The sequence below is a fragment of the Somniosus microcephalus genome, chromosome 12 (assembly GCF_052327205.1).
Source record: "Somniosus microcephalus isolate GS21.2 chromosome 12, FLI_Smic_1.0, whole genome shotgun sequence".
NCBI classification, from domain to species: domain Eukaryota; kingdom Metazoa; phylum Chordata; class Chondrichthyes; order Squaliformes; family Somniosidae; genus Somniosus; species Somniosus microcephalus.
The window spans coordinates 7658897-7686512 of record NC_140998.1 but is presented as its reverse complement, the minus strand read 5'-3'; the positions used below and the strand labels follow the sequence as shown (position 1 = coordinate 7686512).

Sequence of the window (27616 nt, the reverse complement as noted above, 5' to 3'; positions counted from 1 at the left end):
GCCAATACATCCAAACCTCTTTTGACGTCCTTAACCTCAAACTGTGCTCCCTGCATTACCTTCTTACTTCTTCTACCCAATCTCGTCGCTCTACATTTATCTGTGTTGAATTCCATCTGCCACCTCTGTACCCATTGACCCTGTCTGCCCAGGTTCCTTTGGATTATAGAAACATAGAAGATAGGAGCAGGAGTAGGCCATTCGGCCCCTCGAGCCTGCTCCGCCATTCAATGAGATCATGGCTGATCATCCAAATTCAGTACCCTGTCCCTGCTTTCTCCCCATATCCCTTGATCCCTTTGGCCTTAAGAATGATTCTAACCGGTTGGTTAGAATCATTGGCCACTGCATTTATCAGTAGTTGTCAGCCATGGCTCAGTGGGTAGCACTCTCGCCTCTGAGTCAGAAGGTTGTGGGTTCAAGTCTCGCGCCAAAGACTAGAGCACATAATCCAGGCCAATACTCCCAGTGCAGTACTCCCTTGTTGGCACTTGTGTGGCACGAATGTTACCTGCCACTTATCAGCCTAAATGTCGTCCATAGAGTCATAGGGGGATGAGTTCATTGAGTGTATTAGGGATGGGTTTCTTGAGCAGTATGTAACTGAACCGACCAGGGGACAAGCAACCTTAGATCTGGTCCTGTGTAACGAGACAGGATTAATTAAAAATGTCCTAGTAAAGGATCCCCTTGGAATGAGTGACCATAACATGGTTGAATTCCATATTCAGTTAGAGGGTGAGGAGGCTGTATCTCAAACAAGCGTGCTAAGCTTGAATAAAGGAGACTATGAAGGTATGAGAGCGGAATTGAGTAAAGTGGATTGGGAAAATAGGTTAAAGGATAAGACGATACATGATCAGTGGTGTACATTTAAGGAGTTATTTTACAAATTCCAAAAAAAGTATATTCCACTGAGAAAAAAAGGGTGTAAAAGAAAAGACAGCCATCCGTGGCTAAGTAAAGAAATTAAGGATAGTATTCGACTAAAAACAAGGGCATATAAGGTAGCCAAATCTAGTGGGAGGATAGAGGATTGGGAAAACTTTAAAAGACAGCAAAAAATAACAAAAAGATTGATTAAGAAAGGGAAGATACATTATGAAAGTAAATTAGCAAAAAATATAAAGACAGATAGTAAGAGTTTTTATAGTTATATAAAAAGAAAAAGGGTGGCTAAAGTAAATGTTGGTCCCTTAGAGGATGAGACCGGGAAATTAATGGTGGGAAATATGGAGATGGCAAAAACACTGAATGAATATTTTACATCAGTCTTTACAGTAGAGGACACCAAGAATATCCCAACACTTGACAAGCAGGGGGCTATAGGGGGGGAGGAGCTAAATACGATTAAAATCACTAAGGAAGTAGTACTTGGTAAAATAATGGGACTCAAGGCGGATAAATCACCTGGACCTGATGGCTTACATCCCAGGGTTTTGAGGGAAGTGGCGGTAGGGATTGTGGATGCATTGGTAATAATCTTCCAAAACTCCCTGGACTCAGCAAAGGTCCCGGCAGACTGGAAAACTGCTAATGTAACACCCTTATTTAAAAAGGGCAGTAGACAGAAGGCTGAAAACTATAGACCGGTTAGCCTAACATCTGTGGTAGGTAAAATTTTGGAGTCCATTATTAAGGAGACAGTAACAGGACATTTGGATAAACATAATTTAATAAGACAAAGTCAGCATGGTTTTATGAAGGGGAAGTCATGTTTGACAAATTTGCTGGAGTTCTTTGAGGAAGTAACATATAGGGTGGATAAAGGTGAACCAGTGGACGTAGTGTATTTAGACTTCCAAAAGGCATTTGACAAGGTGCCACACAAAAGATTATTGCTTAAGATAAAAAATCACGGGATTGGGGGTAATATTCTGGCATGGATAGAGGATTGGCTATCTAACAGAAGGCAGAGAGTTGGGATAAATGGTTCATATTCAGACTGGCAATCAGTAACCAGTGGTGTTCCGCAGGGGTCAGTGCTGGGTCCCCAACTCTTTACAATCTATATTAACGATTTGGAGGAGGGGACCGAGTGTAACACGTCAAAGTTTGCAGATGATACTAAGATGGGAGGGAAAGTAGTGAGTGAGGAGGACATAAAAAACCTGCAAGGGGACATAGACAGGCTAAGTAAGTGAGCAGAGATTTGGCAGATGGAATACAATACTGGAAAGTGTGAGGTTATGCACTTTGGCAGGAAAAATCGTAGAGCAAGTTATTATCTTAATGGCAAGAAACTTGAAAGTACTGAAGTACAAAGGGATCTGGGGGTCCTGGTGCACGAAACTCAAAAGGTTAGTATGCAGGTGCAGCAAGTGATTAAGAAGGCCAATGGAATGTTGGCTTTCATTGCTAGGGGGATAGAATATAAAAATAGGGAGGTATTGCTTCAGTTGTACAAGGTATTGGTGAGACCGCACCTGGAATACTGCATACAGTTTTGGTGTCCATACTTAAGAAAGGACATACTTGCTCTCGAGTCAGTACAAAGAAGGTTCACTCGATTAATCCCGGGGATGAGGGGATGGACATATGAGGAGAGGTTGAGTAGATTGGGACTCTACTCATTGGAGTTCAGAAGAATGAGAGGCGATCTTATTGAAACATATAAGATTATGAAGGGGTTGGATCGGGTGGATGCAGGGAGGATGTTCCAGATGATGGGTGAAACTAGAACTAGGGGGCATAGTCTTAGAATAAGGGGCTGCTCTTTCAAAACTGAGATGAGGAGGAACTACTTCACTCAGAGAGTGGTAGGTCCATGGAATATGCTGCCCCAAAAAGCTGTCGAAGCTACATCATTACATAAATTTAAAACAGAAATAGACAGTTTCCTAGTAGAAAAGGGAATTAAGGGTTACGGGGAGCGGGCAGGAATTTGGACATGAGTCTAGGTTCGGATAGGTCATGGCTCTGTGGGTAGCGGAGCGGGCCCAGGGGCCGTGTAGCCTGATCCTGCTCCTGTTTTCGTGTCTAATGCTGTTAGATTCAGGAGATAGTCCTGTCATAGTGGATTGGCGGTTAGGATCAGATCAGCCATGATCTTATTGAATGGCGGAGCAGGCTCGAGGGGCCAATTGGCCTACTCCTGCTCCTATTTCTTATGTTCTTATGTAAACATTCAGTATCGCCCCATTTGGGGTACAATTATCGGCCGTGCGCAAAGGTTAGCGCCTGGCGCTAATTATCGCCTCCGACGGCAAACTTGGCTTTTATCGCGGAGTTGATTGGAGCGCTAAATCAGGCACTACACACCTCTCTTAAGGCGCTAACGCCGAGGAGCGAGGCGCTACCTCAGAGCGCTGGCGAAGCTCAGGTGATGTCAGTCAGCAATGGAACACAGACACACTGGTACCGGCCAGATCTTAAAGGGGAGGGTTGATTTTGCTCTCCATCCACATCCTGCTCATTGCAGCCTTGAATCTCGGCCTGGAGAGACCTGTACATCAAATCTGCTAGAAAGAACAATGGAGAGACCCAGGGAAAGAGCTCAGAGTGCAGCCCCACAGTCTCTTAAAAATCGATACAAGGGCAAATCAAAATGAACCTGCAAGGTGCTGCTCAGAACCCAAAACTCCTTCACACAGCGTTGAATCTCTCCAGAAGTCTCTCTCTCTCAGAATACGTGGTGCAAAAATGTCACCAACAAAAAAAGGCAGGAAGCGGTCGCCTTTAAATAGTCTCTTCCCGACTGCAAAACGCTCCCCTCAGCCTGTCGTTGCTAGCGGCAGGCAGGAAGGCAGGGGGCGCCACTCAATATCCAGTCCGGGGCGCAACCGGGGCATTGCACACTCGACTGACGTCACGATCTGCCGGCGCAGGAGATCATGGCAGTAGTGTTTAGCGCTGCCACAAAATGTCTAGTTAATTTCGTGAGCGGCGCAAACATCACCGCGCCCGGGCGCTAGTTGCTTTGCGCCCCATTAGCACCCTCTTAAGGTGCTAATGGGAGGAGCAAACCAACTGAATTTTTCCCCCATAGATTTATACAGAACAGAAAGAGGCCCTTCGGCCCATTGTGTCTGTGCCGGCCATCAAGCCCTATCTATTCTAATCCCATTTTCCAGCACTTGGTCCGTAGCCTTGTATGCTATGGCGTTTCAAGTGCTCACCTAAATGCTTCTTGAATGTTGTGAGGGTTCCTGCCTCTACCACCCTTTCAGGCAGTGAGTTCCAGATTCCAACCACCCTCTGAGTGAATTAGTTTTTCCTCAAATCCCCTCTAAACCTCCTGCCCCTTACCTTGAAACTATGCCCCCTGGTTATTGACCCCTCTACTAAGGGGAAAAGTTCCTTTCTAACTACCCTATCTATGCCCCTCATAATTTTGTACACCTCAATCAGGTCCCCCTCAGCCTTCTCTGCTCTAAGAAAAACAACCCCAGCCTGTCCAGTCTCTCTTCATAGCTGAAACTCTCCAGCCCAGGTAACATCCTGGTAAATCTCCTCTGCACCCTCTCCAATGCAATCACATCCTTCCTATAGTGTGGTGACCAGAACTGCACACAGTATTCCAGCTGTGGCCTAACCAGCGTTTTGTACAGCTCCATCATAACCTCCCTGCTCTTATATTCTATGCCTCGGCTAATGAAGGCAAGTATCCCATATGCTTTCTTAACCACCTTATCTACCTGTCCTGCTGCCTTCTATAGATCTAGGGATCTATGTACATGCACACCAAGGTCCCTCTGATCCTCTGTCCTTCCTAGGGTCCTACCATTCATTGTGTATTCCCTTGCCTTGTTAGTCCTCCCAAAATGCATCACCTCACACTTTTCAGGGTTAAATTCCATTTGTCACTGTTCTGCCCATCTGACCAACCCGTTTATATCGTCCTGTAGCCTGAGACTTCCCTCCTCACTATTTACCACTCCACCAATTTTCGTGTCATCTGCGAACTTACTGATCATACCTCCTACATTCATATCTAAATCATTAATGTACACTACAAACAGCAAGGGACCCAGCACCGATCCCTGCGGTACACCACTGGACACAGGCTTCCAGTCACAAAAACAACCTTCGACCATCACCCTCTGCCTCCTGCCACTAAGCCAATTTTGGATCCAATGTGCCAAATTGCCCTGGATCCCATGGGCTCTTACCTTCTTGACCAGTCTCCCATGCGGGACTTTGTCAAAAGCCTTACTGAAGTCCATGTAGACTACATCAACTGCACTACCCTCATCCACACACCTAGTCGCCCCTTCGAAAAATTCAATCAAATTGGTTAGACATGATCTCCCCCTGACAAAGCCATGCTGACTATCCTTGATTAATCCTTGCCTCTCCAAGTGGAGACTAATTCTGTCCCTCAGAAATGTTTCCAATAATTTCCCTACCACTGATGTTAGGCTCACTGGCCTGTAATTCCTTGGTTTATCCCTACTACCCTTCTTGAACGATGGTACTACGTCCTCTGGCACCTCCCCTGTGGCCAAAGAGGTTCTGAAAATTTGTGTCAGAGCCCCTGCAATCTCCTCCCTTGCCTCACACATCAGCCTGGGATACATTCCGTCAGGGCCTGGGGATTTATCCACTTTTAAGCCCGCTAAAACCGCTAGTACCTCCTCTCAATGCTAATTTGTTCAAGTAGATCACAATCCCCCTGCCTGATTTCTATGCCTACATCGTCCTTCTCCATAGTGAACACAGATGTAAAATATTCATTTAAAATCTCACCTACATCTTCCGGCTCTATACACAGATTGCCACTTTGGTCCCTAATGGGCCCTACTCTTTCCCTGGTTATCCTCTTGCCCTTAGTATACTTATAAAACACCGTGGGATTTTTCTTTATTTTGCCCACCAGTGTTTTTTCATGCCCCCTCTTCGCTCTCCTAATTTCTTTTTTAAGTACCCCCCTGCGCTTTCTATACTCCTCTAGGGCTTCCACTGTTTTTAGTCCTTTGTATCTGCCGAAAGCCTCCCTTTTTTCCCTAATCCATTCTTGTATATCCCTTGACATCCAGGGTTCCCTGGACTTGTTGGTCCCACCCATGACCTTTATGGGAACATGTTGCCACTGTACTCTCTCTATTTCCTTTCTGAATGACTCCCACTGCTCTGATGTGGAATTTCCTACAATTAGCTGATCCCAGTCCACTTTGGCCAGATCCTGCCTTATCATATTAAAATCAACCTTCCCCCAATTTAGAACCTTTATTTCCGGTCCATCTTCGTCTTTTTCCATGACTACCTTAAATCTCACTGAATTATGGTCACCGTCACCAAAATGCTCTCCTACTGACACATCTACCACTTGCCTGGCTACATTCCCTAGAATTAGGTCCAGTACCGCCCCCTCTCTTGTAGGACTTTCTACATGCTGGCTCAAAAAGATCTCCTGGATGCACGTTAAGAATTACGCCTTTCACACTCTGACTATCCCAGTTAATGTTGGGGAAGTTGAAATCCCCCACTATTATTACCCTATTACTTTTACACTTCTCTGAGATTTACCTACATATCTGTTCCTCTATCTCCCCTGACTGGTCTTGCTGCATGCGGGCATGGACTGCTTCATTATCTGAGGAGCTGTGAATGGAACTGAACACTGAATATACTCACTTCTGACCTTATGTTGGAGGGAAGGTCATTGATGCAGCAGCTGAAGATGGTTGGGCCTAGGACACTGCCCTCAGGAACTCCTGCAGTGATGTCCTAGGGCTGAGATGGTTGACCTCCAACCACCACAACCATCTTCCTTTGTGCTAGGTATGACTCCAGTCAGTGGAGAGTTTTCCCCGATTCCCAATTAATTTAATTTTACTAGGGCTCCTTGACGCTACACTCGGTCAAATGCTGCCTTGATGTCAAGGGCAGTCACTCTCACCTCATCTCTGGAATTCAGTTCTTTTGTCTATGTTTGGACCAAGGCTGTAATGAGGTCTGGAACCGAGTGGTTCTGGCAGAACCCAAATTGAGGATTGGTAAGCAAGTTATTGGTGAGTAAGTGCTGCTTGATAGCACTGTCGATGACGCCTTCCATCACTTTACTGATGATTGAGAGTAGACTGATGGGGCAGTAATTGGCTGGATGGGATTTGTCCTGCTTTTTGTGGACAGGACATACCTGGGCAGTTTTCCACATTGTCGGGTAGATGCTAGTGTTGAAGCTGTACTGGAACAGCTTAGCTAGAGGCTTGGCTAGTTCTGGAGCACAAGTCTTCAGCATGACAGCCGGGATGTTGTTGGGGCCCATAGCCTTTTCTGTATCCAGTACGCTCAGCCGTTTCTTGATATCACATGGAGTGAATTGAATTGGCTGAAGATTGGCTTCTGTGATGGTGGAGGAGGTCGAGATGGATTATCCACTCAGCTCCTCTTGCAGAAGATGGTTGCAAACGCTTCAGCCTTGTCTTTTGCTCCATCATAATTGAGAATGGGGATATTCATGGAACCGCCTCCTCCCGTTAATTGTTTAATTGTCCACCACCATTCACGACTGGATGTGGCAGGACTGCAGAGCTTTGATCTGATCCGTTGATTGTGGGATCGCTTAGCCCTGTCTATAGCATGCTGCTTCCACTGTTTAGCATGCATGCAGTCCTCTGTTGCAGCATCCCCAGGTTGGCACCTCATTTTTAGGTACGCCTGGTGCTGCTCCTGGCATGCTCTTCTACACTCCTTGTTGAACCAGGGTTGGTCCCCTGCCTTGATGGTAATGGTAGAGTGAGGGATATGCCAGGCCATGAGGTTACAGATTGTGGTGGAATACAATTCTGCTGCTGCTGATGGCTCACAGCACCTCATGGATGCCCAGTTTTGATCTGTTCTGAATCTATCCCATTTAGCATGGTGGTAGTGCCACACAACAAGATGGAGGGTGCCCTCAGTGTGAAGACGGGACTTCGTCTCCACAATGACTGTGCGGTGGTCACTGCTACTAATACTGTCATGGACAGATGCATCTGCGACAGGTAGATTGGAGTTGCCAATTATCAGCCCAAACCTGAATATCGTGTTGGTTCTCTCACCAGGCCCAGTCTGGCAGCTATGTCCTTCAGGACTCGGCCAGCTTGGTCAGTAGTGGTGCTACCGAGCCACTCTTGGTGATGGACATTGAAGTCCCCCACCCAGAGTACGTTCTGTGCCCTCGCTACCCTCAGTGCTTCTTCCAAGTGGTGTTCAACATGGAGGAGTACTGATTCATCAGTTGAGGGAGGGCAGTAAGTGGTAATCAGCAGGAGGTTTCCTTGCCCATGCTTGACCTGAAGTCATAAGACTTCATGGGGTCCGGAGTCACTGTTGAGGACTCCCAGCGACTGAATACCAATATGCTGCCACTTCTGGTGAGTCTATCCTGCCGGTGGGTGGTGATGGATGAGTCTGGGACATTGGCTGAAAGGTATGATTCTGTGAGTATGACTATGTCAGGCTGTTGCTTGACTAGTCTGTGGGACAGCCCTCCCAATTTTGGCACAAGTCCCCAGATGTTAGTGAGGAGGGTCGACTGGGCTGGGTGTACCATTGTCGTGTCTGAAGCCGATGCCTAGGTCGATGCCAGGTGGTCCGTCTGATTTTATTCTTATTATTGTTAAAGCGGTTTGTTACAACTGAGTGTCTCGCTGGGCCATTTCAGAGGGCAGTTAAGAGTCAACCACATTGCTGTGGGTCTGGAGTCACATATAGGCCAGACCGGGTAAGGACGGCAGATTTCCTTCCCTAAAGGATATTAGTGAACCAGATGGGTTTTTACGACAATCCGATAGTTTCATGGTCACCATTACTGATACTAGCTTTTTATTCCAGATTTAATTAACTGAATTTAAATTCCCCAGCTGCCGTGGTGGGATTTGGACTCACATCTCCGGATCATTAGTCCAGGCCTCTGGATTACTAGTCCAGTAAAGTAACCACCATGCTACCGTTCCCGATTATGCATGCCCATGTGTGTATGCGTATATGTGTGTATCCATGCATGTGTGTGCAAGTAAAACATGGGGGGACATGAGAGTTACAGAAGTACACAAGCTAAATTCAGTGGTTCTGGGGGGCAGTCGTGCAGTGGTTCCTTCACTGTTCTAGCAAACGTGAGATTGTGAGGTCAAATTCCACTAGGGTAGGGCACATTGGAGTCGTTAAATTTGGTGATTTGAGGGCTGGGTCCAGCTAAAATGACCCGGAAGCCAGCCTGATTGTTGTAAAAACACAACTGGTTCACTGATGGCCTTCAGCAGAGAGATCCTGGCATCCTCACCCGGTCTGGGCCTGCACGTGACTCCAGTCCCACACTAGGTGGTTCAATCAGGTGTGTGCTCGCTGACCTACATTGGCTCCTGGTTAAGCAGCGCCTCGATTTTAAAATTCTCATCCTTGTTTTTAAATCCCTCCATGGCCTCCTCGCCCCTCCCTATCTCTGTGATCTCCTTCAGCCCCACAATCCCTCGAGATCTCTGCGCTCCTTCAATTCTGGCCTCTTGTGCATCCCCGATTTTAATCGCTCCACCATTGGTGGCCGTGCCTTCAGCTGCCTGGGCCCTAAGCTCTGGAATTCCCTGCCTAAACCTCTCCGCCTCTCTTTCCTCCTTTAAGACGCTCCTTAAAACCTACCTCTTTGACCAAGCTTTTGGTCATCTGCCCTAATTTATCCTTATGATGAGAATCGGTGTCAAATTTTTTTTTTGTCTTAAAATACTCCTGTGCAGTTCCTTGGGACGTTTTACTACGTTAAAGGCGCTATATAAATACAAGTTGTTGTTGTTGTGATGTCCTCAAGGCAACTAGGGTTCGGCACTAAATTCTGCCTTTCCAGTGTTGCCTAAGAACAAAATAAAATAAATCTCAAAAGATTCAATCAGTTTCACATTCAATGAGACTGGGAAACTGTTAGTGATTTAACACCCCGGGTAACTCGGAACAATAACAAGGGGCAAACCAGAATTCACAGATTCCCAATGAGTTCGTTGAGGTGCATTAGAGCGTGTCATTTTAATAAAAACTCTGCCTGAACAGGAATCGCAGCTCACACATTGGGCCTGCTGCTCACTCACAGTAAGGCCTTTCATTTTTATTATTTTGAAATCCCTCCATTTTATTGCCAAATAACACTCCTGTAAAACGCCTCAGGACGGTTTACTGTGTTAAAGGCGCTTTACTCAGTATCTAACCGGTGCTGTACCTGCCCTGGGAGTGTTTGATGGGACAGTGTAGAGGGAGCTTTACTCTGTATCTAACCCGTGCTGTACCTGCCCTGGGAGTGTTTGATGGGACAGTGTAGATGGAGCTTTACTCTGTATCTAACCCGTGCTGTACCTGCCCTGGGAGTGTTTGATGGGACAGTGTAGAGGGAGCTTTACTCTGTATCTAACCCGTGCTGTACCTGCCCTGGGAGTGTTTGATGGGACAGTGTAGAGGGAGCTTTACTCTGTATCTAACCCGTGCTGTACCTGCCCTGGGAATGTTTGATGGGACAGTGTAGAGGGAGCTTTACTCTGTATCTAACCCGTGCTGTACCTGCCCTGGGAGTGTTTGATGGGACAGTGTAGAGGGAGCTTTACTCTGTATCTCACCTGTGCTGTACCTGCCCTGGGAGTGTTTGATGGGACAGTGTAGAGGGAGCTTTACTCTGTATCTAACCCGTGCTGTACCTGCCCTGGGAGTGTTTGATGGGACAGTGTAGAGGGAGCTTTACTCTGTATCTAACCCCTGCTGTACCTGCCCTGGGAGTGTTTGATGGGACAGTGTAGAGGAAGCATTACTCTGTATCTAACCCGTGCTGTACCTGCCCTGGGAATGTTTGATGGGACAGTGTAGAGGGAGCTTTACTCTGTATCTAACCCGTGCTGTACCTGCCCTGGGAGTGTTTGATGGGACAGTGTAGAGGGAGCTTTACTCTGTATCTAACCCGTGCTGTACCTGCCCTGGGAGTGTTTGATGGGACAGTGTAGAGGGAGCTTTACTCTGTATCTAACCGGTGCTGTACCTGCCCTGGGAGTGTTTGATGGGACAGTGTAGAGGGAGCTTTACTCTGTGTCTAACCCGTGCTGTACCTGCCCTGGGAGTGTTTGATGGGACAGTGTAGAGGGAGCTTTACTCTGTATCTAACCCGTGCTGTACCTGCCCTGGGAGTGTTTGATGGGACAGTGTCGAGGGAGCTTTACTCTGTATCTAAGCCGTGCTGTACCTGCCCTGGGAGTGTTTGATGGGACAGTGTAGAGGGAGCTTTATTCTGTATCTAACCCCTGCTGTACCGGCCCTGGGAGTGTTTGATCGGACAGTGTAGAGGGAGCTTTACTCTGTATCTAACCCGTGCTGTACCTGCCCTGGGAGTGTTTGATGGGACAGTGTCGAGGGAGCTTTACTTTGTATCTAACTGTCCCCATCCTGGTTAGAAAATTCATATAACTGAACCAGCTGTTGAAGAAATCTCTGAGCTGTCAGTGAGTGGAGCCCCTGCGCAGTGAGAAGGAGTCAGACTGTCGCATGCAAATGATTTTCCATCCCAACCAGCCAAGTGTGTGCACCTTCTGTGTATTTACTTATGTCGCCATTGGCAACAGAATAAATGGGCCAGCCCACAGAGAGGTGAAGCTGATTCTGTTCCATGTCTATACAGGTTAAACATGGGAGGGGAGGGTGTGTTTGAGGCAACCGCTGAACTTTGATCGCTGAGGCTTGGGCGCCAATTTAACCCATTTCACTAGTCTCCGTCTCTCTCTGCCGTCTGCCAGTCTCCTCTGTAAAGATAATAAAACTGCTACATTACCGAGTGGCTGGAGATCTATAAATCGTTCTCCACGCACTCCCCCTTCCCTCAAGGTTACCCAAGAGGTCCTAGTTTCAAGTTAACCATCCGAAGATTTCTAAAAATAACACCGTGTTCCAGGAGTTTTTAAAAACAGAAGACACATTAATTGCTGAAGTTTTCAATTAATTTCCAACTGAGGCAAAGGTCCCTAAACATTTCCCCTCACCTCCCATCCCCTGCCCCTCCCTTCCCACTCCCCTTCCGCTCCCTCTCCCCCTGCCCGTCACCCCTCCCCACCTCACCCTCCGCTTCTGCCCCTCCCCTTCCCTCTTTTCCCCATCCCCTCTCCTCCCCTCACCTCTCCTCCTCTTCCCTCCCTTCACTTCCCCCCCCCTCCCCGTGCCTTCTCTCCTCCTCTCCTTCCCCTTCCCTCCTCCTCTTCTTCCCTTCTCCTCTCATCTCCTGCCCATCCCCCTCCCAGCTCTGGACTCTGACCTGACTCTCTCTGTACGTGATCCACAGGCCTCTGCTGAATGAATGAATGAAGGGTGCGGCTTTAATTCTTTGTGATCAGGCGAGTTGCAGCGAGCTGGGATCCAGCGGGAGGGGAGTAGAGTTTACCAGAACCTTCATCACAAAATTGTGTGTGTTTTAGTTGGGTGTCACACCCAGCGTGTGACACTTCCTCCTTGATCCCCCTCACAGCCTCTGTCCAGCTCCTGCCCACCTCCCAGTGTAATAATCTGCAACAGGAACCAGTTCAATTAAACAGGCGTGAGTGTCAATGAATTCTTCGTTATGTTTAACCGGCCTGCTTTGTTTCTTTTGTGTTTATGAAGCTATTTTTATTTTATTTCCCCTCCCATCCCTTGCCCCTCCCCCCTCCCCCGAGCGGTGATGCAAGACTCAGTTGCCAGGCTCCCAGTGCGACTGCCCATCAGGCCGTTGCCGGTGAGGTGGGCGGGAGATGTCCCCGCTGTCTGTGCGGGGAGAGTCTCAGGCTCTCCCCCTGGCAGAGCACCGGTGAGGGCAGAGGACTGGGGCTCACTCACCGCATTCCTCTCCCCTCCTCTCATTGGCCACCCGCCCACACAATGTCCCACCCGTCTGCCCATTCTTTGTGTGAGAGCCCAGACACTGAGTTTCAGCAGGAGGTTTAACCGTGGACTGCCAACCAATGCTGACCTCGCCCGACAGTCACACACAGGGACATACACACTCTCAGTCACACACTCTCAGTCACACGCTCACAGTCACACACTCTCAGTCACACACTCTCAGTCACACACTCTCAGTCACACACTCACAGATACACACTCACAGATACACACTCACAGTCACACACTCACAGATACACACTCACAGATACACACACACTCAGTCACACACACTCAGTCACACACTCACAGATACACACACACTCAGTCACACACACTCAGTCACACACTCAGATACACACTCACAGATACACACTCACAGATACACACTCACAGATACACACACTCACAGTCACACACTCACAGTCACACACTCTCAGTCACACACTCTCAGTCACACACTCTCAGTCACACACTCACAGTCACACACTCTCAGTCACACACTCTCAGTCACACACTCACAGATACACACTCACAGATACACACTCACAGTCACACACTCACAGATACACACTCACAGATACACACACACTCAGTCACACACACTCAGTCACACACTCACAGATACACACACACTCAGTCACACACACTCAGTCACACACTCAGATACACACTCACAGATACACACTCACAGATACACACTCACAGATACACACACTCACAGTCACACACTCACAGTCACACACTCTCAGTCACACACTCTCAGTCACACACTCTCAGTCACACACTCACAGTCACACACTCTCAGTCACACACTCTCAGTCACACACTCACAGTCACACACTCACAGATACACACTCACAGATACACACTCACAGATACACACACTCAGTCACACACTCACAGATACACATTCACAGATACACACTCTCAGTCACACACTCTCAGTCACACACTCTCAGTCACACACTCTCAGTCACACACTCTCAGTCACACACTCAGATACACACTCACAGATACACACTCACAGATACACACACTCACAGTCACACACTCACAGATACACACTCACAGATACACACTCTCAGTCACACACTCTCAGTCACACACTCTCAGTCACACACTCACAGTCACACACTCTCAGTCACACACTCTCAGTCACACACTCTCAGTCACACACTCACAGTCACACACTCACAGATACACACTCACAGATACACACTCTCAGTCACACACTCTCAGTCACACACTCAGTCACACACTCTCAGTCACACACTCTCAGTCACACACTCTCAGTCACACACTCTCAGTCACACTCTCAGTCACACACTCTCAGTCACACACTCTCAGATACACACTCTCAGTCACACACTCACAGTCACACTCTCAGTCACACACTCTCAGTCACACACTCTCAGATACACACTCTCAGTCACACACTCTCAGTCACACACTCACAGATACACACTCTCAGTCACACACTCTCAGTCACACACTCTCAGTCACACACTCACAGATACACACTCACAGTCACACACTCTCAGTCACACACTCACAGATACACACTCTCAGTCACACACTCACAGATACACACTCACAGTCACACACTCTCAGTCACACACTCTCAGTCACACACTCTCAGTCACACACTCACAGATACACACTCACAGTCACACACTCTCAGTCACACACTCACAGATACACACTCTCAGTCACACACTCTCAGATATACACTCAGTCACACACTCTCAGTCACACACTCACAGATACACACTCACAGTCACACTCTCAGTCACACACTCTCAGTCACACACTCTCAGTCACACACTCACAGATACACACTCTCAGTCACACACTCACAGATACACACTCTCAGTCACACACTCTCAGTCACACACTCTCAGTCACACACTCTCAGTCACACACTCACAGTCACACTCTCAGTCACACACTCTCAGTCACACACTCACAGTCACACACTCTCAGTCACACACTCTCAGTCACACACTCTCAGTCACACACTCACAGTCACACACTCTCAGTCACACACTCAGTCACACACTCTCAGTCACACACTCTCAGTCACACACTCTCAGTCACACACTCACAGATACACACTCTCAGTCACACACTCTCAGATATACACTCAGTCACACACTCTCAGTCACACACTCTCAGTCACACACTCTCAGTCACACACTCTCAGTCACACACACTCAGTCACACACTCTCAGTCACACACTCTCAGTCACACACTCTCAGTCACACACTCTCAGTCACACACTCACAGATACACACTCTCAGTCACACTCTCAGTCACACACTCTCAGTCACACACTCTCAGTCACACACTCTCAGTCACACACACTCAGTCACACACTCTCAGTCACACACACTCAGTCACACACTCTCAGTCACACACTCTCAGTCACACACTCTCAGTCACACACTCTCAGTCACACACTCACAGATACACACTCTCAGTCACACACTCTCAGTCACACACTCACAGATACACACTCACAGTCACACACTCTCAGTCACACACTCTCAGTCACACACTCTCAGTCACACACTCTCAGTCACACACTCTCAGTCACACACGCTCAGTCACACACGCTCAGTCACACACACTCAGTCACACACTCTCAGTCACACACTCTCAGTCACACACTCTCAGTCACACACTCACAGATACACACTCTCAGTCACACTCTCAGTCACACACTCTCAGTCACACACTCACAGTCACACACTCTCAGTCACACACTCAGTCACACACTCTCAGTCACACACTCTCAGTCACACACGCTCAGTCACACACACTCAGTCACACTCTCAGTCACACACTCTCAGTCACACTCTCAGTCACACTCTCAGTCACACACTCACAGATACACACTCACAGTCACACACTCTCAGTCACACACTCTCAGTCACACTCTCAGTCACACACTCTCAGTCACACACTCTCAGTCACACACGCTCAGTCACACACACTCAGTCACACTCTCAGTCACACACTCTCAGTCACACACTCAGTCACACACACTCAGTCACACTCTCAGTCACACACTCTCAGTCACACACTCTCAGTCACACACTCACAGATACACACTCTCAGTCACACACTCATAGAGTCATAGAGTTATACAGCACGGATAGAGGCCCTTCGGCCCATCGTGTCTGTGCCAGCCATCAAGCCCTGTCTAATCTAATCCCATATTCCAGCATTTGGTCCGTAGCCTTGTATGTTATGGCATTTCAAGTGCTCATCCAAATGCTTCTTAAATGTTGTGAGGGTTCCAGCCTCCACAACCCTTTCAGGCAGTGAGTTCCAGACTCCAACCACCCTCTGGGTGAAAAAGTTCTTTCTCAAATCCCCTCTAAACCTCCCGCCCTTTACCTTGAATCTATGCCCCCTAGTTATTGACCCCTCTACTAAGGGAAAAAGCTCCTCAGCATCCATCCTATCTATGCCCCTCATAATTTTGTACACCTCAATCATGTCCCCCCTCAGCCTCCTCTGCTCCAAGGAAAACAAACCCAATCTGCCCAGTCTCTCTTCATAGCTGAAGCGCTCCAGCCCTGGTAACATCCTGGTGAATCTCCTCTGCACCCTCTCCAACGCGATCACATCCTTCCTGTAGTGTGGCGACCAGAACTGCACACAGTATTCCAGCTGTGGCCTAACCAGTGTTTTATACAGCTCCATCATAACCTCCTTGCTCTTATATTCAATGCCTCGGCTAATGAAGGCAAGTATCCCATATGCCTTTCTTACCACCTTATCCACCTGTTCCGCCGCCTTCAGGGATCTGTGTACTTGCACACCCAGATCCCTCTGACCCTCCATCTTGCCTAGGGTCTTACCATTCATTGTGTATTCCCTTGCCTTGTTAGTCCCCCCAAAGTGCATCACCTCGCACTTTTCCGGGTTAAATTCCATTTGCCACTGTTCTGCCCATCTGACCAACCCATCTATATCGTCCTGCAGACTGAGGCTACCCTCCTCGCTATTTACCACCCTACCAATTTTTGTATCATCCGCGAACTTACTGATCATACCTTTTACATTCATATCCAAGTCATTAATGTAGACCACAAACAGCAAGGGACCCAGCACCGATCCCTGTGGTACCCCACTGGCCACAGGCTTCCAGTCACAAAAACAACCTTCGACCATCACCCTCTGCCTTCTGCCACTAAGCCAGTTTTGTATCCAATGTGCCAAGGCACCCTGGATTCCATGGGCTCTTACCTTCTTGACCAGTCTCCTGTGCGGGACTTTATCGAAGGCCTTACTGAAATCCATGTATACCACATCCACTGCGTTACCCTCATCCACACACCTAGTCACCCCCTCAAAAAATTCAATCAAATTAGTCAGACATGATCTTCCCTTGACAAAGCCATGTTGACTATCCCTGATTAATCCTTGCCTCTCCAAGTGGAGACAAATTTTGTCCCTCAGTCACACGCTCTCAGTCACACGCTCTCAGATACACGCTCTCAGATACACGCTCTCAGTCACACGCTCTCAGATACACGCTCTCAGATACACGCTCTCAGTCACACGCTCTCAGATACACGCTCTCAGATACACGCTCTCAGTCACACGCTCTCAGTCACACGCTCACAGTCACACGCTCAGTCACACGCTCTCAGTCACACGCTCACAGATACACGCTCACAGATACACGCTCACAGTCACACGCTCACAGTCACACGCTCTCAGTCACACGCTCACAGTCACACGCTCTCAGTCACACGCTCTCAGTCACACACTCACAGATACACGCTCACAGATACACGCTCACAGTCACACGCTCACAGTCACACGCTCTCAGTCACACGCTCTCAGTCACACGCTCACAGTCACACGCTCTCAGTCACACGCTCTCAGTCACACACTCACAGATACACACTCACAGATACACGCTCACAGTCACACGCTCACAGTCACACGCTCTCAGTCACACGCTCACAGTCACACGCTCACAGTCACAAGCTCTCAGTCACACACTCACAGATACACACTCACAGATACACACTCTCAGTCACACACTCTCATCACACACTCAGTCACACACTCTCAGTCACACACACTCAGTCACACACTCTCAGTCACACACTCTCAGTCACACACTCACAGTCACACGCTCTCAGTCACACGCTCTCAGTCACACGCTCTCAGTCACACGCTCTCAGTCACACACTCACAGATACACGCTCTCAGTCACACGCTCTCAGTCACACGCTCTCAGTCACACACTCACAGATACACACTCTCAGTCACACACTCTCAGTCACACACTCAGTCACACACTCAGTCACACACTCTCAGTCACACACTCAGTCACACACTCTCAGTCACACACTCTCAGTCACACACTCAGTCACACACTCAGTCACACGCTCTCAGTCACACGCTCTCAGTCACATGCTCTCAGTCACACACTCACAGATACACACTCACAGATACACGCTCTCAGTCACACGCTCACAGTCACACACTCACAGATACACACTCTCAGATACACACTCTCAGATACACACTCTCAGTCACACGCTCTCAGTCACACGCTCACAGTCACACACTCACAGATACACACTCACAGATACACACTCTCAGTCACACACTCTCAGTCACACACTCTCAGATACACACTCACAGATACACATGCACATACTCACAGACACACACAGAGACACAAACACACACAGACATACATACACACTCAGACACACACGCACAGAGACATAAATACACAGACTCAGGCACACACGCACAAAGACATAAATACACAGACTCAGACACACACGCACAGAGACACAGACACACATAGACACACACAAGCGGACACACATACAGCAGCAACAACTTGCGCCTTTAACGTAGCAAAACGTCCCAGAGCGCTTCACAGGCATGATTATCAAACAAGATTTGACACCGAGCCACATAAGGAGATATTAGGACAAGTTTGGTGCAAGAGGTAGTTTTTAAGGAGTGTCTTAAAGGAGGAGAGAGAGGCGGAGAGGTTTAGGGCAGGAATTCCAGAGCTTATGCCCTGGGCAGCTGAAGGCACGGCCGCCAATGTGGAGCAATTAAAATCAGGGATGGGCAAGAGGCCAGAATTGGAGGAGCGCAGCGATCTCGGAGGGTTTTAGGGCTGGAGGAAGTTACAGAGATAGGAAGGGCCGAGGCCCTGGAGGGATTTGAACACAAGGATGATAATTTTAAAACTGAGGTGTTGTCGGAAGGGAGCCAAAGTAGGTCAGTGAGCACAGGGGGTGATGGGTGAACGGTGTGAGTTAGGACACGGGGCAGTGAGCACAGGGGGTGATGGGTGAACGGGACTGGGTGTGAGTTAGGACACGGGGCAGTGAGCACAGGGGGCGATGGGTGAACAGGACTGGGTGTGAGTTAGGACACGGGGCAGTGAGCACAGGGGGTGATGGGTGAACGGGACTGGGTGTGAGTTAGGACACGGGGCAGTGAGCACAGGGGGTGATGGGTGAACGGGACTGGGTGTGAGTTAGGACACGGGGCAGTGAGCACAGGGGGTGATAGGTGAACGGGACTGGGTGTGAGTTAGGACACGGGGCAGTGAGCACAGGGGGTGATGGATGAACGGGACTGGGTGTGAGTTAGGACACGGGGCAGTGAGCACAGGGGGTGAGGGGTGAATGGGACTGGGTGTGAGTAAGGACACGGGGCAGTGAGCACAGGGGGCGATGGGTGAACGGGACTGGGTGTGAGTTAGGACACGGGGCAGTGAGCACAGGGGGTGAGGGGTGAACGGGACTGGGTGTGAGTTAGGACACGGGGCACCTGGGTTTAGGATGAGCTCAAGTTTATGGAGGGTGGAAGGTCGGACAGGAGAGCGAGTATAAACACACACGCTACATTAAAACAGTGACTATATTTCAAAAGTACTTCATTGATTGTAATGCGCTTTGGGACATCCTGAAGTCATGAAAGCAGCTATATCAATGCAAGTTCTTTCTGTCTTTCTCACCTGCCTGCAGAAATCACTGGACAGTCATCAAAAGCGAGAGCCCTGGCTCATTTTTTCCCTTCCTAACCCAGGGGACCCTGAGACCAGTTGTAGCACCTCTATCACCACCACCCACCGCCCGTCCTCCCCCGGCCTGGGATCAGCGAGCTCAGCACAGGCCGGGGATGGAGCCTGGGCCTTTCCTGCTCTGTGTGTGGTCTCAGTACCAGCTCGCCTGGGATCAGCGAGCTCAGCACAGGCCGGGGATGGCGCCTGGGCCTTTCCTGCTCTGTGTGTGGTCTCAGTACCACCTCGCCTGGGATCAGCGAGCTCAGCACAGGCCGGGGATGGCGCCTGGGCCTTTCCTGCTCTGTGTGTGGTCTCAGTACCACCTCGCCTGGGAACAGCGAGCTCAGCACAGGCCGGGGATGGCGCCTGGGCCTTTCCTGCTCTGTGTGTAGTACATGCGTGTTGGGGTATTTCCGGCCAGCACTGTGAGCGAGTGTGTGGATGTGCCCCGGGTTCGTTTCTCCCTCACGGTCTCCTCACGTGGACAGAACATATTTAGATGGCATTTCTGCCTACATCTGAGGATGCAAATAGGGGCCATTTGCATAACACGGAAAATAAAACAATCAGCTCAAAACCAGGAGAGGTGATACATTGCAGGGTGGAACCAGTGCTCTGTGGAATTGGTGATCGGTGAACGGGCTGATAGCGAATGGCCAGCCCATTTTACAACGTTCTTTTCTGATCAGTGGAAAAGAAATTCGGGTGCAAAGCTGGCAGTCCATTCGCAATCGGCCCATTTCCTGCTTGGTACCCTCCTCTCCCCCTCTCCCCTCTCGTCACCTCTCTTGCTTCACCGGCACAACTCGCGGTCAATCATCAGATTCATGCTGGCAAATCTGAAAACTCTATCTCACAAACAGAAATTCCTAAACATGAAAGCGGGAGGGTCAATCGCCAGGTTTCTGCCTCCCTCTCTCCCCACGGCCCTCCACTCTCCCCCCGGCCCTCCACTCTCCCCCCGGCCCTCCACTCTCCCCACGGCCCTCCACTCTCCCCACGGCCCTCCACTCTCCCCACGGCCCTCCACTCTCCCCACGGCCCTCCACTCTCCCCCCGGCCCTTCACTCTCCCCCCGGCCCTCCTCTCTCCCCACGGCCCTCCACTCTCCCCACGGCCCTCCACTCTCCCCCCGGCCCTCCTCTCTCCCCACGGCCCTCCACTCTCCCCACGGCCCTCCACTCTCCCCACGGCCCTCCACTCTCCCCACGGCCCTCCACCCTCCCCCCCGGCCCTCCACTCTCCCCACGGCCCTCCACTCTCCCCACGGCCCTCCACTCTCCCCACGGCCCTCCACTCTCCCCCCGGCCCTCCACTATCCCCCCGGCCCTCCACTCTCCCCACGGCCCTCCACTCTCCCCACGGCCCTCCACTCTCCCCACGGCCCTCCACTCTCCCCACGGCCCTCCACTCTCCGCCCCGGCCCTCCACTCTCCCCCCCGGCCCTCCACTCTCCCCACGGCCCTCCACTCTCCCCACGGCCCTCCACTCTCCCCACGGCCCTCCACTATCCCCCCGGCCCTCCACTCTCCCCACGGCCCTCCACTCTCCCCACGGCCCTCCACTCTCCCCACGGCCCTCCACTCTCCCCACGGCCCTCCACTCTCCCCACGGCCCTCCACTATCCGCCCGGCCCTCCACTCTCCCCACGGCCCTCCACTATCCCCCCGGCCCTCCACTCTCCCCACGGCCCTCCACTATCCCCCCGGCCCTCCACTCTCCCCACGGCCCTCCACTCTCCCCACGGCCCTCCACTCTCCCCCACGGCCCTCCACTCTCCCCACGGCCCTCCACTCTCCCCACGGCCCTCCACTCTCCCCCCGGCCCTCCACTCTCCCCACGGCCCTCCACTCTCCCCACGGCCCTCCACTCTCCCCCCGGCCCTCCACTCTCCCCCCGGCCCTCCACTCTCCCCCCGGCCCTCCACTCTCCCCCCGGCCGTCCACTCCCCCCCCGGCCCTCCACTCTCCCCACGGCCCTCCACTCTCCCCACGGCCCTCCACTATCCCCCCGGCCCTCCACTCTCCCCCCGGCCCTCCACTCTCCCCCCGGCCCTCCACTCTCCCCCCGGCCCTCCACTCTCCCCTGCCTCCCTCTCTCCCCCCAGCCCTCCACTCTCCCCCTAGCCCTCCACTCTCCCCTGCCTCCCTCTCTCCCCCCAGCCCTCCACTCTCTCCACAGCCCTCCACTCTCCCCCCAGCCCCCCACAGTCCTCCACTCTCCCCCCCGGCCCTCCACTCTCCCCCCAGTCCTCCACTCCCCCCCCAGCCCTCCACTCTCCCCCCAGCCCTCCACTCTCCCCCCAGCCCCCCACAGTTCTCCACTCTCCCCCCAGCCCTCCACTCTCCCCCCTGCCCTCCACTCTCCCCCCGGTCCTCCACTCTCCCCCCAGCCCTCCACTCTCCCCCCAACCCTCCACTCTCCCCCCAACCCTCCACTCTCCCCACAGCCCTCCACTCTCCCCACAGCCCTCCACTCTCCCCCCAGCCCTCCACTCTCCCCCCAACCCTCCACTCTCCCCCCAGCCCTCCACTCTCCCCCCAACCCTCCACTCTCCCCCCAAACCTCCACTCTCCCCCCAACCCTCCACTCTCCCCCCAACCCTCCACTCTCCCCCCAACCCTCCACTCTCCCCCCAGCCCTCCACTCTCCCCTGCCTCCCTCTCTCCCCCCAGCCCTCCACTCTCCCCCCAACCCTCCACTCTCCCCACAGCCCTCCACTCTCCCCACAGCCCTCCACTCTCCCCCCAGCCCTCCACTCTCCCCCCAACCCTCCACTCTCCCCCCAGCCCTCCACTCTCCCCCCAACCCTCCACTCTCCCCCCAAACCTCCACTCTCCCCCCAACCCTCCACTCTCCCCCCAACCCTCCACTCTCCCCCCAACCCTCCACTCTCCCCCCAGCCCTCCACTCTCCCCTGCCTCCCTCTCTCCCCCCAGCCCTCCACTATCCCCCCAACCCTCCACTCTCCCCTGCCTCCCTCTCTCCCCCCAGCCCTCCACTCTCCCCCCAACCCTCCACTCTCCCCCCAACCCTCCACTCTCCCCCCAGCCCTCCACTCTCCCCCCAACCCTCCACTCTCCCCCCAACCCTCCACTCTCCCCTCAGCCCTCCACTCAAATTTCAATTCAATTCAATTCAATTCAAATCGCTTTATTGGCATGACAAGGTACATCTTATGTTGCCAAAGCATCGAAAAACATTCATGGTTGAACACAAAAACACAGATCTATCCATACAGTGTATAAACAGATATATCCCTGAGTGTATAAATATACATTCATATAATTTATATATACTCTTTTCTTATATTTAGTGGTTGTCCCTCTGTTTATGGCAAGCTGTAACATAGTGTGCCGCTAGTGTTACACAATTTCTCTCTTCCCCTAGTAGGTATGGGAGTTTTTGGTCGTCATTCAAATTTCTGAATTCTGGGCACATTTTTGTGAATTTTGGGTAGAAATTCTCCCTTATGCCCTGATATTTTCTACAAGCTGTGAGGAAGTGCATCTCTGTCTCCACCATTCCCTGACTGCAGTGAGAGCATATCCTGTCCTCTCTTGGTAGCCGGGTCTGCCTGTGTCTGTCTTTTTCGATCGCCAGGCTATGTTCACTAAGTCTGTACATTGTCAAGGTTTTTCTCAGTTTGCTATCCTTTACCATGGTCAGGTAATCAGCCATGTTGTATTGTCTGTTTAGGGCCAAGTAGCAATTGAGTTTGCTTTGGGCCCAGCCCTCCACTCTCCCCCCAGCCCTCCACTCTCCCCTGCCTCCCTCTCTCCCCGCAGCCCTCCACTCTCCCCCCGGCCCTCCACTCTCCCCCCGGCCCTCCACTCTGCCCCCGGCCCTCCACTCTGCCACCGGCCCTCCACTCTGCCCCCGGCCCTCCACTCTGCCCCCGGCCCTCCACTCTGCCCCCGGCCCTCCACTCTGCCCCCGGCCCTCCACTCTGCCTCCGGCCCTCCACTCTGCCCCCGGCCCTCCACTCTGCCCCCGGCCCTCCACTCTGCCCCCGGCCCTCCACTCTGCCCCCGGCCCTCCACTCTCCCCCCGGCCTTCCACTCTCCCCCCGGCCCTCCACTCTCCCCCCGGCCCTCCACTCTCCCCCCGGCCCTCCACTCTCCCCTGCCTCCCTCTCTCCCCCCAGCCCTCCACTCTCCCCCCAGCCCTCCACTCTCCCCCCAGCCCTCCACTCTCCCCCCAGCCCTCCACTCTCCCCAGACTGATACCTGGGTTGGTAGCAATGACGTATGAGGAGAGATCGGGTCGATTGGGCTTATACTCACTGGAGTTTAGAAGAATGAGGGGGGATCTCATTGAAACATAAAATTCTAACAGGACTAGACAGACAAGATGCAGGAAGGATGTTCCCGATGGCGGGGGAGTCCAGAACCAGGGGTCACAGTCTAAAGATAAGGGGTAAGCCATTTAGGACAGAGATGAGGAGGAATTTCTTCACCCAGAGAGTGGTGAACCTGTGGAATTCTGTACCACATAAGGCAGTAGAGGCCAATTCATTAAATATATTCAAGAAGGAGTTAGATATATTTCTTAAGGCTAAAGGGATCAAGGGATATGGGGAGAAGGCACAGGGTACTGAATTTGGATGATCAGCCATGATCTCATTGAATGGCGGAGCAGGCTCGAGGGGCCGAATGGCCTACTCCTGCTCCTATCTTCTATGTTTCTATGCCTCCCTCTCTCCCCGCGAGCACTCCACACTCCCCCACCCCAATTTCTTCCCCTGCCTCCCTCTCTCCCTCCCAGCATCCTCACTTCCCCCGCGTCAAATATAACATCATCAAAATGGGGGGAGGTCCCTCCAAGAGTGATTGGCTATGATTGCTGAGCAGAGTTTGAAGGCAATAACATTCACTAGTGTTAAAATGGGCGTTAACGAGCTGGCAACCAATTTATTTACATTCTGGCTGCCGATTCGGCAATGACCCCCGCCCCTCCACAACCCCACTCTCCTCCCCTCTACCCCCCACCCACCCGCCCCCTCCCACCCACCTCCACCCCACCGCCCCCTCCACCCCCCCGCCCCCTCCCACCCACCTCCACCCCACCGCCCCCTCCCCCCACCGCCCCTCCCCTGCCCTCCACTCCCCCGCCCCTCCTCTCCCGCCACACCCCCACCACCCCCTCCACACCCCCCGCCCCTCCCCCACCGCCTCCTCCACAGCCCCACCCCCAAACCCCCACCTCCCCCTCCACCACCCCCCACCGCCCCCTCCCCTCCCGCCGACGCCAAGGTCTCTTACCTTGCAGCATGCACTTCAGGCTGTTGATGTCGGCCCCTTTCTCTCCCTCCGCTGTTCCCGCACCGCCTGCAGACGACATCATTCCCGTCCTGCGGTCCCGGGGAGGAGAGGACCTGGCGTGGGAAAACCGGGGAACTTGATCAGCGGCGCAGAAAGAAATAAATAAAACGGGACGATTTTTTTAAAAACACGGGATCGCTCCCGAATCCCACTCCTGCTTCCCGACAGGTTCCGGAGTGGACACCTCGGCACCGAGCTACCTGCTCCACTGCAGGACTATGCTGAGTGCAAAGAAATCTCCAGCGTGCCAACACCAGCCCCGACAAGGCTGGCTCCACCCAGCACAAAATATCTCAATTGGTTTTTGGTCTTGTTAGTCACCATTGTGTCTATAAATGATCTACTCACTTGGCCCCGATCCAGAGACAACTTCATTTACACGTAGTTACATTAAACAAACTTTCAGTGTGTCACTGAAAGACACCCACAACCTGCAGACTTTCCCTTTTCTTTAGGTTCCCTGACTGTTTTCCAAAACAAAACAGGCTCTTGAACATCTCCTGGCTTCTCTCTCTCCCTCTCTCTCTCTCTCTGCTCACATCTCCGTTCCACAGTGCAACCCGGCTCCCACATAGGAATGGCTAGACGAGAAAAGACCAAGATCTATCTAGTTCGCCTTCTCCCATCCCGGCACTCACGTTTTACAACGGTAATGGACTCAATCACTGTTGATTAGTCGGCACAAATCATTTTCCGCGTCAGCTTCCAGTTTAAGTGCTGCTCAGTTCAGGAACTCTGCTGAGATGTAACGTCAGCCCTAGTGCCCGAGGCCGATTTTCAGGCAGACTGACAATGCTCAGCTCGATATCCGACACTACCTGGGAGCCCATTCATTCCAGGGATAAATAAATTTGGTCTCCGAGCAGCACAGACATGGAGAGGCAGGAATCCTCCACAATTTCAGCGCAATTCTTCCTGTTTCCTCCCCTCCTCTCCAGAAGGTGCTGACTCTCACTGGAGTACGGGTCCCCTCCTCTCCTGAAGGCGCTGACTCTCACTGGAGTACGGGTCCCTCCTCTCCTGAAAGTGCTGACTCTCACTGGGGTACGGGTCCCCTCCTCTCCTGAAGGTGCTGACCCTCACTGGGGTACGGGTCCCCTCCTCTCCTGAAGGTGCTGACTCTCACTGGAGTACGGGTCCCTCCTCTCCTGAAAGTGCTGACTCTCACTGGGGTACGGGTCCCCTCCTCTCCTGAAGGTGCTGACCCTCACTGGGGTACGGGTCCCCTCCTCTCCTGAAGGTGCTGACTCTCACTGGGGTACGGGTCCCCTCCTCTCCTGAAGGTGCTGACTCTCACTGGGGTACGGGTCCCCTCCTCTCCTGAAGGTGCTGACTCTCACTGGGGTACGGGTCGCCTCCTCTCCTGAAGGTGCTGACTCTCACTGGGGTACGGGTCATCTCCTCCCCTGAAGGTGCTGACTCTCACTGGGGTACGGGTCCCCTCCTCTCCTGAAGGTGCAGACTCTCACTGGGGTACGGGTCCCCTCCCCTCCTGAAGGTGCTGACTCTCACTGGGGTACAGGTCCCCTCCCCTACTGAAGGTGCTGACTCTCACTGGTGTACGAGTCCCCTCCTCTCCTGAAGGTGCTGACTCTCACTGGGGTACGGGTCCCCTCCTCTCCTGAAGGTTCTGACTCTCACTGGGGTACAGGTTCCCGCCCCTCCTGAAGGTGCTAAGTCTCACTGGGGTACAGTCCCATCCTGTCCTGAAGGTGCTGACTCTCACTGGAGTGCGGGTCCCCTCCTCTCCTGAAGGTGCTGACTCTCACTGGGGTACGGGTCATCTACTCCCCTGAAGGTGCTGACTGTCACTGGGGTACAGGTCCCCTCCTCTCCTGAAGGTGCTGACTCTCACTGGGGTACGGGTCCGCTCATCTCCTGAAGGTGCTGACTCTCACTGGGGTACGGGTCCCCCCCCTCTCCTGGAGCTGCTGACTCTCACTGGGGTACGGGTCCCCTCCTCTCCTGAAGGTGCTGACTCTCACTGGAGTAGGGGACCCGTCCTCTCCTGAAGATGTTGACTCTCACTGGGGTACGGATCCCCTCCTCTCCTGAAGATGCTGACTCTCACTGGAGTAAGGGTCCCCTCCTCTCCTGAAGGTGCTGGCTCTCACTGGAGTAGGGGACCCCTCCTCTCCTGAAGGTGCTGACTCTCACTGAGGTACGGGTCCCCTCCTCTCCTGAAGGTGCTGACTCTCAATGGGGTACAGTCCCCATCACTCCTGAAGGTGCTGACTCTCACTGGGGTACAGGTCCCCTCCTCTCCTGAAGGTGCTGACTCTCACTGGGGTACAGGACCCTCCCCTCCTGAAGGTGCTGACCCTCACTGGGGTACGGGTCCACTCCTCTCCTGAAGGTGCTGACTCTCACTGGGGTACGAGTCCCCTCCTCTCCTGAAGGTGCTGACTCTCACTGGGGTACGGGTCC

At 52.1% G+C, this 27616-nt stretch overlaps 1 protein-coding gene across 1 annotated transcript in view; it reads right to left on the bottom strand.

Moving 5' to 3' along the window:
- Nucleotides 1–25727, bottom strand: part of LOC147109011 (uncharacterized) — a 552618-nt gene extending 526891 nt beyond the window's left edge. The window contains exon 1 of the mRNA XM_086002569.1: nt 25130–25727. Coding sequence (XP_085858695.1) covers nt 25130–25211 — 82 coding nt within the window. The 5' untranslated portion in view covers nt 25212–25727. The remainder of the gene's footprint in view (nt 1–25129) is intronic.
- Nucleotides 25728–27616: the final 1889 nt, after the last annotated feature.